Genomic DNA, 14605 nt, shown 5'->3' with positions numbered 1-14605 from the left:
AGCTGCCTTTAGGTCCCTGGGTCTCTCCCTGCAGAACTGCTCTGTCCAGGGTGCTTGCTACCTTAAGCCTGCAAGAGAACTAGTCCACCTCCCTCCACAGGCTCCAGGGAATAACTGAGACTGCTCTGCTCTGAGTCTCCAGCCCTTCTTATATGGGCCAGCCCAGCCCTGATTGGCTGCTCCTCACAGCCCCTCTCTGATTGGCCACCTCCTGCTCAGTCTCCCAAGGGCTCTATTAAACCCTTAGAGCCCAGTGTGGGGGTAGTCATACTATCACAATGGTATTTCACATCATGCAAGTGAATCTGTGCAAATAGAACCCTGTGCTTATACAAAGCCCCCTTGAAGTCAATAGATGAAGTCAAGACATATAATCTGAAATGGCTTTGATGGGGTTCCATGCAAACACAGGAGTATGCCTACATTGGCAATGTTGGGCTCATAAGTGAGCAAAATAATTTCTCTCTGGAAGTGAGATCATAGAATCATAGAATATCAGAGTTGGAAGGGACCTCAGGAGGTCATCTAGTCCAACCCCCTGCTCAAAGCAGGACCAATCCCCAATTTTTGCCCCAGATCCCTAAATGGCCCCCTCAAAGGATTGAACTCACAACCCTGGGTTTAGCAGGCCAATGCTCAAACCACTGAGCTATCCTTCCCCCCCAGATGTTCCTTCTAATGTGCCTTTTGTGATTTACAGTATGAAATTAGTGATTTCCTAGATGACTGACTTGAAAGCATGTTTACCTGACCAAACCTTGAGAGTCGACAGGCTGATGGTTATTGATGACAACCATGATATATGCCTGTGCCTTCAAGTACATTGTAATTAATGAAGTCCTTTACCATGTTTTACTTGTGTGATCCAAAACTATTCAACTTGCACTGTCTCAAGAGAAGCAGAACTGAATGGATGGTAGAGACATCAGTTTCACAGATTACATCAGAATACGGTGCAAGTTGGGTTGCAATCCACCTATTTGCTTATTTTTAGCATGTATCTGGCACCCTCCTTCCTGAAGGATCCCAAAGTGCTTTACAGACAGTGCTGTTATTCGTGATGTTTCTATTTCTAAGTATATACAGTTCTCCTATAGACAGGAGACATAGATTGCAAAAAGTAAAGGAGTACTTGTGGCACCTTAGAGACTAACCAATTTATTTGAGCATAAGCTTTCGTGAGCTACAGCTCACTTCATCGGATGCATACTGTGGAAAGTATAGAAGATCTTTGTATACACACAAAACATGAAAAAATGGGTGTTTACCACTACAAAAGGTTTTCTCTCCTTTTCTTTTTGCGAATACAGACTAACACGGCTGTTACTCTGAAACCTGAGACCTAGATTATGTCCCAGCTCTGTCTCTGATTTACTTATTAGTTTAATTTATTTGTGGCTCACTTTCCTTATTTGTAAACAGGGATTATACTTATCTTCCTTTGTAGTTTCCCAATTCTCTTGTCTTGAAAATTCTATTTAGAGAGGAATACTGAAGCATGGAGGAAATCCAAAAGTCCATTGTCTGTGATCCTTGCATAGTCCATTTCCTATGGATATATTTTTGGGCTACTTAAAGGGAATAGCTTACTCTTTATACATGAAAAGAACAGATTACAGTTTTGGCCCCAATCCTGCAAACACTTACATGTGATTATTATACTACCATGAGTAGTCTCATTGACTTCAACGGGGCTACTCATGGTAGTAAAGTTGACATGTGCATAAGTGTTTGAGGCTTTAGATTGTATGTAAGCTCTTTAGAGCAGGGGACCATATTTTGTGCAGTGTGGGCTTGTACAGTGCCTAGCACAATGGGGCCTGGTCCATGAATGGGACTCCTAGGCACAACTGCAATACAAATAATACATAATCACAAAATTCCTAAGGTATAAATACATACTGAAATGTAGAGAATTATTAACGTCATTGCAAAACTTCCTAATCGAGGAGTTTGTTAAACAGTGTATGTCTTTTTTAAGTTAAATGTATTTATTGACCACCTCTCATACCCTGGCTGATGCTAAAAAGCACCAACTTCCAGCAAGTAAGACCAGTTATGAAACTGCATCTTCATGGAGGGTTCTGTTCTTAGAGTGGTTCAAAAGAGCCCCCTCCCCCACCATCTCTATGTAGTGTTAGAAATGCCACTGTTATAGCCACAAATGATAGACCAAAAGAAGACGGAACCGTTGGCAGGACCTCTCTATGCTATCAGTTCTGCTGGTGGATAATCCTAGGGATTTAAAAAAAAACAAAACAAAAAACTATGCAAACCACTGTGGAGTGGAGCAGAGCAGAAGGAAAAATTAAAACAAAACCAATGAATTTCAGAGCTAAACAGAAGTTGTGGGAGATATTCCTTCACCGGGTAACTTTTTGGAAAAAGCTGGGAACTAAGTAAAACTCTCATCTTTGAGAAGTGTGGAAGGTGTCTGTGTAAAGATGTAGTTCAGATGAGCATGATTAACGGCAAATAGTATATGGGGAAAACACATACAGAATTCAATAAATAAAGAAATCAGCCTGAGTGTAAATTTGTTCTTAATTTAATTTTGAAAGCTAATTTATATGAAAATAGAACAGTTAAATACTAATTATATATGTAGCCAATAAAACAAATAACACTCAAATCCTAATTAGCGCTAAACATTAAAGTCATTAATAAGAAATAAAAGGTAGATATGAATGAACTAATGTTCTGAGGCATGTGCATAAAAAGTCAACATGAAAACAAATTATAATTAAAAGATAATGTTAAAGGGATAAAATGTTTTCATAGGATAATGGTTTCCTGGTGCTAAATAAATACCAAGGTGAAATCCAGGCATCTGTGAAAACTAAATGTCAAGTTACAGCCAAGATATTTTAAATCGGAGACATTTTCCAGTACTCTCATGGAAGCACATTATTTCTCTTCCACCGAGAAAATGATAAATCTGTACTTTAATCATTTGGTTTGATGGATATTGTTGCCATAGTTGGACTGTTGTTCATGGCTGTATTATTAATTAGCTGTGTTTGTACAGAACAAATTTGTTATGTGCATGTTAGAATTTGTTTTTTTACATTAAATTAAGTTATTGTTTCCCTCTCATGTATCAGGTAACTCTGAAATTAGCAATGGCTTGAATTTCCAAGGGGCCTCAACTTAACAATTAAATGTGCACCTCATGCATGCACGCAAATTAATAATGTTGGTCTGGTGGCAAGAGCAGGCAATTGGTCTTCAGGCTCATGGGATGAAATCCTGGACCCACTGAATTAAATGGGAGTTTTGCCATTGATTTCAATGGGATCAGGATTTTCCCCCTGGTTTCTATCCCTGGATCTGCTACTGACATGTTGTGTGACCTTTGGCAAGTCATTAACTTTATCTGCCTTCACAATTTATAAATTGTGAAGCACTTTGAGATCCTCAGATGAAGAGTGCTATAAAGCTATCATTGAAAATCTGGGAAGGATAAAGCCTTTATTCAACATCAGAAATGCACAGTGGGTAATTTACATACTTACGAAAATCCTAATATGGTTTTACTTCTCATCACATTAAATCAATTACTTTTATTCTGTGATCTTTTATAGTTTCCTTAATCCAGTCCACAGTGTAACCTTTCATCTTCAATTGATCTTTCATAATTCTTGTGTGCCACTAAAAGTCCAGTACCGAGTCCCAAATGTAAGAGATCCTTTAAAAACAAACAAACAAACAAACAAACAAACAAACAAAAAACTAACCAAACATATTCATCATTGAAGTCCCATTGGGTGACAGCCTTGATACTGTCTATAGCCTATAATTTTATACTGGCTAGTGGACAAAAGCACTACTGCTCTCTGCTGGCTGAATTGTAGCTGTTTGCATTCATATACATGATTGCTTCTCCTTTGACTATCTGGATCACAATGGGTAAGGGCCAATATAGCCCCTATTTTCCTTTAATTTAAGCAATAAAACATGAATCACAGAACACCCAAGTGGAAGTCATTCACAAAATACTTAATCTTTATTAAAATAATAAAGCTAGAGTCTCTCTCATCCCACTTGTATACATTGTGATAACTAACCTGTTTGCTACTGGAATGACTCACTGCAAAGCATATCTAACAATAGAGGCCTGAGATCTATCCCTATTGTTGAGAGTGCAGCCAGAGATGTATTACAATATCATGATGCGTTTAGGAATATGTAGCATTTGTTATGCTGCACTTACCGATTGGCAAAGCAGATCAAGTCCCCTGCCTCCAGCAATTGCCAGTAATGCAACGTGCAATAGCCTGTGCTGGTGGGTGCTAACTCTGGAGTTCAATTTGTAGTTGCTCCTCTGCACCTCTTGTTCTAAAGCACTTCACCCTCCATAGATGCTGTCTAGCAATTATTTGACCTACCAGTGAAATGGCAGCTCTCTAACATCTCAAGAAACCCACACAACTTAGCACAGAAAAAAGAAGGGAGAATTTAGGTAGCCGAGTGTAATAATCTATCTTGCAATTTGGCCAAGAATTGTAATACCCACAAGTAGTGAGGACCTCTGTGTTACATCTCATGTAAAAGACAGCACAGTGCCTTCTAACCTCATGCAGGGCTTCAGACAGAGACAAACACTTACAAGATCTCTATCAAGCATTCTTACAACTACAATACCCACCTGCTGAAGTGAAAAAAACAGATTGACAGAGCCAGCAGGGTACCCAGAAGTCACCTACTAAAGGACAGGCCCAACAAAGAAAATAACAGAACGCCACTAGCTGTCACCTTCAGCCCCCAACTAAAACCTCTCCAGAGCATCATCAAAGATCTACAACCTATCCTGAAAAATGACCCCTCACTCTTACAGATCTTGGGAGACAGATCAGTCCTCGCGTACAGACAGCCCCCCAACCTGAAGCAAATACTCGCCAGTAACCACACACCAAAAACACTAACCCAGGAACCTATCCTTGCAACAAAGCCCGATGCCAACTCTGTCCACTTATTTATTCAAGTGACACCATCATAGGACATAATCCCATTAGCCATGCCATCAGGGGCTCATTCACCTGCACATCTACCAATGTGATATATGCCATCATATGCCAGCAATGCCCCTCTGCCATGTACGCTGGCCAAATCGGACAGTCTCTGTGCAAAAGAACAAATGGACACAAATCTGACATCAGGAACTATAACATTCAAAAACTGGTAGGAGAAAACTTCAACCTCTCTTGTCACTCAGTAACAGACTTAAAGGTGGCAATTTTGCAACAGAAAAGCTTCAAAACAGACTCCAACGAGAAACTGCTGAGCTTGAATTAATATGCAAACTAGATACCATTAACTTGGGTTTGAATAGAGACTGGGAGTGGCTGTGTCATTACACATATTGAATCTATTTCCCCATGTTAAGTATCTTCACATCTTCTTGTCAACTGTCTAAATGGGCCATCTTGATTATCACTACAAAAGTTTTTATCTCCTGCTGATAATAGCTCATCTTAATTAATTAGCCTCTTACAGTTGGTATGGCTACTTCCAGTGTTGTCTGTATATATATATATATATATATATATATATATAATCTTTTTACTATATGTTCCATTCTATGCATCCAATGAAGTGGGCTGTAGCCCACGAAAGCTTATGCTCTAATAAATTTGTTAGTCTCTAAGGTGCCACAAGTACTGTGAGCTCGTCCTGTTCGTGGAGGAGCAGTGTCACGGCAGCCGGTCCCATGCGCCCCGTTGCCCCATCCACTCTCCCGTTGCCCCCCCTCGTGCCCCGCTCGTGTGGCAGGACAGGGTGGAGTTTTTGGGGAACATTGCGTTGGGATCAGGAAAGCAGGTCGGCTGTGGGTGCCGGCTCCTGGGTCCCGAGGAGAGACGGGCCTGCCCTGCGTGTGATGCTCTAATAAATCTGTTAGTCTCTAAGGTGCCACAAGTACTCCTTTTCTTTTTGCAGATACAGACTAACATGGCTGCTACTCTGAAACCTGTAGTAACTCAGGGTGACAGCCACTGAATTGCCAACAGGAAGCATTTAAAGTATGGCTTGGAAAGTCACCCATCCAAGTACAGAGCAAATCCAGCCTTACTGTGTAGAGTGACAGGCAGGGGCAGTAAAACTTCTGCTGGCAGCCTGAGTGGGGCTGTGATCTCTGTGTGACCCTTTCCTCCTGTACCTGTGTACAGGCCTCTTTCAGCTCTTTTACACTCAGCCTGTGCTCCGAGACAGAGCTGGAAAAGGTGAGCGAAGTGGGTGTTGCTTGCTGTCCTGCAAAGACAGCAGCCTAAGCAGCAGAGATGAAATTGGCAAAGTGTCACCCACAGTAAGGAAAAGGAAAACGGTGTGTGTGTGTGTGTGTGTGTCCAGGTGCTGCCCTTTGCTCCGAGCTGAGGTGTCCTGCAAAGGAAGGGGAAGGGCCAGGGAGATGGGAGGAGATGATGCCTGTGCGAACTCGTCGGTGCTCCTGGGGCAAGACACTCTTACACCTCACACCTTCCTCCTCCTCCCCCCAGCCCACCCCAGGGCCCCCTTCCTAGGGCCCCGCCTCTCTCCTCCTCCCAGCCCAGGGCCCCCTTCCTAGCTCCTGCCCCCCAGCCCGGGGCTCCACCCCCAAGCCCTCCCGCTCCTTGCCCAGCCAGTGCCGCGCGCTCCGTCCTGGGCTGGGCTGGGCTGGGCGGGGCCTCTCGTGTCTCCTCCTCCTCCCGCCCGCGGTGTGAGGCGGGGCGGCGCGGCGCGGCGCGGCCCGGCCCCTCCCGCGGCGGAGCGCTGGCTGGCTGAAGGCGGCCGGGGGGATGTGAGTAGCTGACGCGATCCAGGCCGGCCCGGGCCTTGTTCGGCAGGCGGGGCCAGGGCCGGCCCCTCCCGGCGTGGCGCGGGCCTCGCACCCTGAGTCGGGGACAGCGGTTGTGGCGCCCCCACCGCGCTGCCGGGAGGGAGGGCGCGGGCCCGGGGCTGCCGTGCCCCAGGGCTGCCGTGCCCCAGGCCTGGCAGCCCGGCCGAGGCCCGCTGCGGGCTCCATCAGGGCCCCCCATGGTCGCGGTCTCCGCCCCGTAGGCAGGTGCGGTTGACTCAGAGCCGGTCCTGGCCGGGCTGGCGGGCACCGGCCTGCATCGCCCCGGGGGGCGGAGCCTGGCGGGGACCGTCCTTGCAGGTGACGGCAGCGGGATTTGAACCAGCCCAGGAGACGCCAAGCGCCGGCTTCCTGCCGTAGGCCCCCACTCCCAACAGCCCTCTTACCTGCCCCGCCCTAGGGAGACGCTCCCTTGCTGCTCCCCTCCCAGCTTCCTCTGCACCCGCCTTTCACCCCTGGACCACTCCAGGCATCTTGTTTCTGCAGCACCCGTCGCTCCAGAGTCTCTCTCTTTCCCCTCCCAAGTCAGTTTCCTCCACTTGTCCAACATCCGCTTCTTTTCTCTGACCTGCTTCACGGTTTTGTACCACAGTCTCTAGCACAGCTCCTGGGGGAACAGCCTTTTTGTGTTGCTCTGCTTTTATCCATGGGCTATCTATTATTGTAGCTCATCTGACCATCCAGCTTTCCCCCCATCTCATAATCTCTTTTTCCCTTAGCTGTTATTCTTGACATTATTTTAATAGATGTAGTCAACGTGAAATCCACTCAGTTTTAAAAATGAGTTAAAAGTAGTTTCAGATACTACAGCTGCTCCTGAGGAGCTGTTCATAAATTAAGTAATACATTTTTGGTGATTTTCAAGACCATTTATAATACTTCGTAACACTGGAAATAAACATGCAAACTTAAGGACCCACCCACTCCTAAAGCTTTAAGTAATTTATGGAGAACCCAAGAGTACCCTTACCAATTTTTGTGGTTTTACAGCAGGATGGACTGATATCAATCACCATTTTTAATTATGATTTGAAATCAAGAAACAGGAAACTTTGATTTAAATAATTGATTTTAATTCGTTTTTCCATTTGTACTTCTCGTTTTCCTGAAGAAAGGTTGAATCTCATTGGCCAATAACCCTTAAAACAAGTTGATGTGCAGCTAAATATAGCTTTTACACTAAATTTGGTGCTTCATTTTGCTAAGTAGGAGGATACACCATATCTATACACATTTATTTAAGCAATATATATAGCTTAACATATATTTATTCAGATTCTTAATTTTTACCATTTTATTATGTTAGAAAATGAGAAATGATGCATTTATTATTTACTAGATTAATTTGTTATTTGTGATTTGTGCCAACCTGCAATTGGATGGAAATTGGAATACAATTAAAAAAGCACAAAACCAGCATTTTAAAATTATTTTTATTAAGTAAACCAAACTGCCTTAAATGTTTTGGATACATAAGAACAAAAAGTAAGTTAGCAAAATATGTTTTGCATTGAAAATAAATAATTTATTAATTACAGGTATTATCGTAGTTAGTGAATTGAACTGATTGTTTCTGGTCACCGTGTCCTTCAAGACTTTAGAATGAGTAGATCTCATCCTCTCACAGCTTGTTTTTATTCATAGATTGGAAGAGGAAACAAGCTTTTGTTCTCTTTAAGCTCCCAATTGGTTTTTTAACTCTGTATGAATTAATCTTTGAACTAAACGAGTTGAATAAACTGAAAAGAAAAATGTATTCTCTCTACTACTGTCAAAAGCTGGTTGTAGCACTTCAACAAACTTTGGTTCCACGTGCTTAGCTTAGTGACTTTCACCAGTTCAGGGATTTGACTTTCTTTTAAATTTTGGCAGCAAATGTATTGTTTAATATTTTCATTATTTAATGTACATGATTTTAATAGAATATAGTAAGTTTAGCCTTAACATTAGTTTTCCATAACTTCAAATTTAAATACTTTTCTTTTAAAAATAAACAGTTAATTTAAATAAAAAAATCCATTTTTTAAAAAATGATTTTTCATCCATCCTAAATTACAGCCATATTTTCTTGAGGTTTTTGTGTGTGTTTAATTTCTCTCCATTGTTATGTGAAAAATAACCCACACAGACAAAAGGGAGAACTGATTATAAAAAAGTGGTGTCCGATTCTGGAAAGAACCCTTTCCCCCAATATTTTTCCTGTTATCTCCAGGAATTGTAGATATTAATTTTAACTATAGTAGGTAAAATATTTGTAGACTGAGGTATGATTTTAAAAAAAATGTTCTTTTAATTCTGTAAGAGGTATAGTTTGTATGAAAGACAATAGAACAATCACATGATTCTATAGTTCTGACTCAGGAAGAATTTCTTACAATCTCTGTGGAAGTTTTGTGTGAATCAAGACTACAGTTTGGACCCTAAATTTCCAGTGTGTTTTGTATTTCCATAGAGTTTTAGGTTTGGTTGAGCATCTTTCCTTACTTATATGCCTAATGTGTAGGGACAGTACATTTTGATTTGTATTTAGAAACAAAACTTTGAAACTTGAGCCCAGTACATCAAAATAAACTTTAGATTATGTCAAGTGAAAAATTGGACCTACGTTTTAAAATTTAAAATGGGTTAGTGTTTAATCAACTTGGAGAACGGTGGAACAGGTAGAAATGGAACTCAGTTTTGCCAATAATTGAATTTAGTGTTGGAATGAGTTAATGTACATAATCATTTGCATCTTCTTTGTGTGTTTTGACATATTGCTTCAGTCAGGTGCTTGGACATGAGTAGGGCCCTACCAAATTCACAGTCCATTTTGGTCAATTCCATGGCCAGGGGGTTTTAAAATTAGTCAATATCACATTTTCAGATGTTTACATGTGAAATTTCACGGTGCTGTAATATGTGCGGTTGCAAGGCAGTTGTAGGAGAGTCATAGGATTGCCACCCTGACTTCTGCCCTGCTGCTGGCAGGTCTGTTGCCTTCAGAGCTGGGCAGCCAGAGAGGGAAGCCTGCTAGCCAGGCACTCAGCTCTAAAGCCAGCGTCCTGGCCAGCAGCAATGCGAAAGTGAGGGTGGCAAAGTTTGGTGGGGTGGGTTACCATATGTTTGGTTTTTCCAGCAGTCTCCCATCCGAGTGGAGGAGATGACAGCTGGAGCCGCAGCCTCCCCCACTGCTCTTTCAGGCAGAAGCGGCTCCATCCCGCTCCCTGCCCGGCTGCCAGGGACAGCAGCCAAACATGCTGGAGGGGAGGCACAGGGAGAGAAGGACAGAGCCCCCTGTCCCTCCCTGCCCCCAGCAGGCCAATTTGGGGGGCAGTTGACACCCCCCATACCCCTCTATGCATCGCCTCTGAGACAAGGTTTTGGAACTAATTAATACATTAAACAGTAATACGTCACTAGGAACAGATGGTATTCATCTGAGAGTTCTGAAGGAATTCAAATGTGAAATTGCAGAACTATTAACTGTGGTATGTGACCTATCACTTTAAATCAGCTTCAGTACCAGATGACTGGAGGATAGCTAATGTGATGCCAATTTTTAATAAAGGCTCCGGAGGCGATCCTGGCAATTACAGGCCAGTAAGCCTAACTTCAGTACCAGGCAAATTCGTTGAAACTATAGTAGAGAACAGAATTATCAGACACATAGATGAACACAATTTGTTGGGGAGGAGTCAACACGGCTTTTGTAAAAGGTAATCATGGAACAGCAATCTATTAGAATTCTTTGAGGGGTCAATAAACATGTAGACAAGGGTGATCCAGTGGATATAATGTACTTGGACTTTCAGAAAGCCTTTGACAAGGTCTATCATGAAAGGCTCTTAAGCAGAGTTAAGGAGCCATGAGATAAGCGGGAAGGTCCTCTCATGGATCAGTAATTCTTTAAAAGACAGGAAATAACAAGTAGGAATAAATGGTCAGTTTTTAGAATGGAGAGAGGTAAATAGTGGTGTCCTCCAGGGATCTGTACTGGGACCAGTGCGGTTCAACATATTCATAAATGATCTGGAAAAGGAGGGAAACAGTGAGGTGGCAAAGTCTGCAGATGCAAAATTACCCAAGAGAGTTAAGTCCAGAGCTGACTTCAGAGAGTTACACAGGGATCTCACAAAACTGGGTAACTGTGCGAGAAAATGGCAGGTGAAAGTCAATGTTGATAAATACAAAGTAATACATATTGGAAAACATAATTCCAACTATACATACAGAATGATGCCGTCCAAATTAGCTATTAACACTCAGAAAAAGAATCTGTGAGTCACTGTGGATAGTTCTATGAAAACATCTGCTTAATGTGCTATGACAGAAAAAACTAATGGAATGTTAGGAACCATTGGGAAAGGGATAGCTAATAAGACAGTAAATATCATAATGCTGCTATATAAGTTCATGGTATGCCCAAACCTAGAATACTGCATGCATTTCTGATCACCCTATCTCAAAAAAAGATATACTAGAAAAGGAAAACGGTATAGCAAAGGGTAACAAAAACAAGGGTATGGAACAGCTTTCATATGTGGAGAGATTAAAAAGACTGGGACTGTTCATCTTATAAAAGAGGCAATGGGGGGGATATGTTAGCCTATAAAATCATGAATGGGATGGAGAAAGTGAATAAGGAATTTTTACTCCTTCACATAACACAAGAACCAGGGGTCACCCAAAGAAATTAATAGGCAGCAGGTTTAAAACAAAAGGAAGTACTTCTTCACACAACGCAGTCAACCTGTGGAACTTGGCCAGTGATGAAGGCAAAAGCTATAACTGGATTCAAAAATGAATTAAATAAGTTCCTGGAGGATAGGTCCATCAATGACTATTAGCCAAGATGGCCATGGTTGCGACCGCATGCTCTGGGTGTCCCTATGTCTCTGACTGCCAGATGTTGGGACTGGATGATGGGATGGATCAGTTGATAATTGCCCTGTTCTGTTCATTCCCTTTAAAGCATCTGGCATTGGCCACTGTTAGAATACAAGACACTGGACTAGATGGACCGTTGGTCTGACCCAGTGTGGCTATTCTTATATTCTCAACAAGCCAGACAATGGCGCCACTGCTTAACGTCGGGTGAGGTGATTAGATTTTCCTTTACCAATCATTAGGAACAGTGATGGTTCTATTTTTTTTCCCTTAAGGCCTCACAGAACTGAGCTGTATCATGAAGTCCCACCAACATGCTGGCCTATTGTATATTCTCCGGACTACAACATCACATTTATGGGATTGGAGAAGCTACATCCGTTTGATGCAGGGAAATGGGGGAAAGTAATCAATTTCTTGAAAGGTAACATAACGACAAGGTTACACTTACTATCCAACTTTTGTTTAAGTGGTGTTAAACTGACACTTGTGCAAAGAAAATGGAACAGAAGAAGTAATTGCATGCAGGCTCTGTACACATTAACTATAGTTATTGCTAATATAGACAATAGTTGATCTGCATTACTGTCTGTCTTGCTTTTACTTTCTGGGCAAACCTAGCTTTTTTCTTTTTAAATGTATCACCTTTGTAATACTTTAATGTATGTGAAATCACAAGCTTAAATCTCAGCAAGTTTAACTTACCCGTAATGTTTCTTATGTAAATTGAGGTCCAAGCACTTTATACTGCTGAGGCTCTTGCAAGTGAGAATTTAAAAACTGAGATTCTATCTGCTCTGCTTCGACATTAAAGAAACTGTAGCAGTTTTCTTTAAAGCATGGGTTTACTCCACTGTCCTTGGCACTTTCTTCCCCACCAATATTTTGCAAAGAACTTTCCACCCCAGTTGTGGCTGCATTTCTGTGGTGCTGTGTGTGTGTAGAGTGAAACTCACATAATGGTTGTCAGTTTCACTCTGCCATTTGGTTTGAAAAACAGCAGGAAAAGTAACTAGTTGGTTAATTTCATTCTGACCCACTGCTTGGCAAAACTATGAGCAACAGCAAAAGTACAGGAGCTGCCTGTATAAAGACTCATGAAGGCAGCAATGCATTAGTAGGTTATTTTCAAATTGGAAAAGCTAGAAATATCTTTAATGGTTGCTTAGCATGCAAAATTCCAATCACTGCAGAAAGTTCCCAACTTTTCAATAACAGAGGATCAAGTGAATTTTTCAAACTGCCAAAGTACTTCACAAACTGTATATGGTAGAGAAGATCCCAAATGCATACCCATAAAACATTTATAAAAACCATATAGCTATTCTGTTTGTGCTACATATTTTAAAGAGAAATTATCATAAAATTGTTTGAGAATCTTAAACATGTTTGTCTGTTCTGTTGGACTCTAACAGGGGACTCTTGTGCTTGTGCTGATTCAGGTGTAGAAGGCAAATGCCCTATGTTTTTAGAGTACAAAGCATCCTGGTGGTACTCGGTAAATTATTTATCCTCAGAACAGGTGCAATGCAGGATGAAAAAGTGCAAGTATACCAGATCTGCTCCATCCACATTTGTTAGAGTTCAATCCGAGTACCCATTTAATTTTTAGTCTCTCTGAGACTATCATAAAGAAGGCCAAATTAATGCCAGTTGACATACATATTCTGAGAGACTCCCTTTTGACATATACTATCAAACACTTGTCAGACACAGATGACCCCTATCCACAATAGACCACTTTAGCAACAGACTCTGTTCTGTTTTTCAAATCATAATGATGTAATGAACATTTTGACATTTAATGTACTTAGTGTTCATTGTGGTTACAAATTGGTTACTAAATGTTTTCTTTCAGTACTAAATTACAAGGTGATAAGAGGGGAACATAAATTAATAAAAGGTTGTCTTTATACAATGGAAGCAGATGCTGTTTTGCAGTTCCAGTTACTATTTATTTTAAAGCTAACCCTGAAACTAAAACTGCACGATGGCTCCAATTCTACTGAAATGAATGAAAAAATCCTTCTTATGCATTGTGATCCTTGTAAACATGTAAAATACATGACTTCCAAGGGGAAGCACTGAGTATGACTAACTGTAACTGGAGCATTTTGGTTGCTTCAATCTCTCTTTGGAATGCAAAAGCAGAAGAGAGAACATTCCACCCTGACTCTTACCACTAAAAAGAGTTTTAATGACTGTCTTGCTGCATTAAATTATATATGGTGTGAATCTGACTTACTCTTGAGATTGCTGATGGAACCTAATATATTACAAATTAAGTAGCAAATGACATTTCAGGAAGAAGGAGACTAGCTGTGGCTTGCATATATCCATCCCTTACTATCTCATAATATTGTTGTGATAATTAATGTTTGAAAAGTGCATTGAGACCATCTGATAGAGGCATAAAGATTAGTGTGCTGAGAAGCACTAATATTACTGTTTACACAGATGAAAAGTTCGGTGCAGAAATGCTGTTGGGAATTTCAAATATAAGAATTAAGGTCAGAGCCTGTAAAACCTCAACACCTTTTCACCCGAGGAGTGATCTTACTTGGCCAGGTCAAAAACACCTGTCAAACACACCATGCCCAAACCAGTGGCCCACCCAGAGCCAGGCCTATTCCATTGACATTGCCACATATTCACTCCTCCGTCAATAAAGCAACTCTGTCTCTGCACATGAATTAAATTCTTCCCCTCAGGGGCACACACATGCATGCACATTAAATGCATTCTGATATTCACCCCAGTTAATGAATTCTGGGATCTTTCCCAGTCCCCCTCTTCAATCAATGAATCCTGACTTCCATCCCCTCCGTCCACCAATGAATGAACACTCGGTCCTTCTACCTTTGTTGGGCTCCTCTGAGGTGGATGCCCTTCTGGACATGCTGG

At 41.6% G+C, this 14605-nt stretch overlaps 1 protein-coding gene across 4 annotated transcripts in view; it reads left to right on the top strand.

The window, feature by feature from the left end:
* The first annotated feature begins 6708 nt into the window (after positions 1–6708).
* The window catches only part of HDAC11 (histone deacetylase 11), a 70033-nt gene continuing 62136 nt past the window's right edge, over positions 6709–14605 (top strand). For 3 of the 4 annotated variants that reach the window (XM_073352187.1, XM_073352188.1, XM_073352186.1), the window contains exons 1-2: positions 6709–6775; positions 11977–12125. In XM_073352187.1, coding sequence (XP_073208288.1) covers positions 6774–6775; positions 11977–12125 — 151 coding nt within the window. In that variant the 5' untranslated portion in view covers positions 6709–6773. The other variant, XM_073352189.1, reaches the window with a different exon arrangement.

Source organism: Lepidochelys kempii, chromosome 7 (genome assembly GCF_965140285.1).
Source record: "Lepidochelys kempii isolate rLepKem1 chromosome 7, rLepKem1.hap1, whole genome shotgun sequence".
NCBI classification, from domain to species: Eukaryota; Metazoa; Chordata; order Testudines; family Cheloniidae; genus Lepidochelys; species Lepidochelys kempii.
Note: the sequence above shows the minus strand (reverse complement) of the source record. Positions and strands in the feature narration are given on the sequence as shown.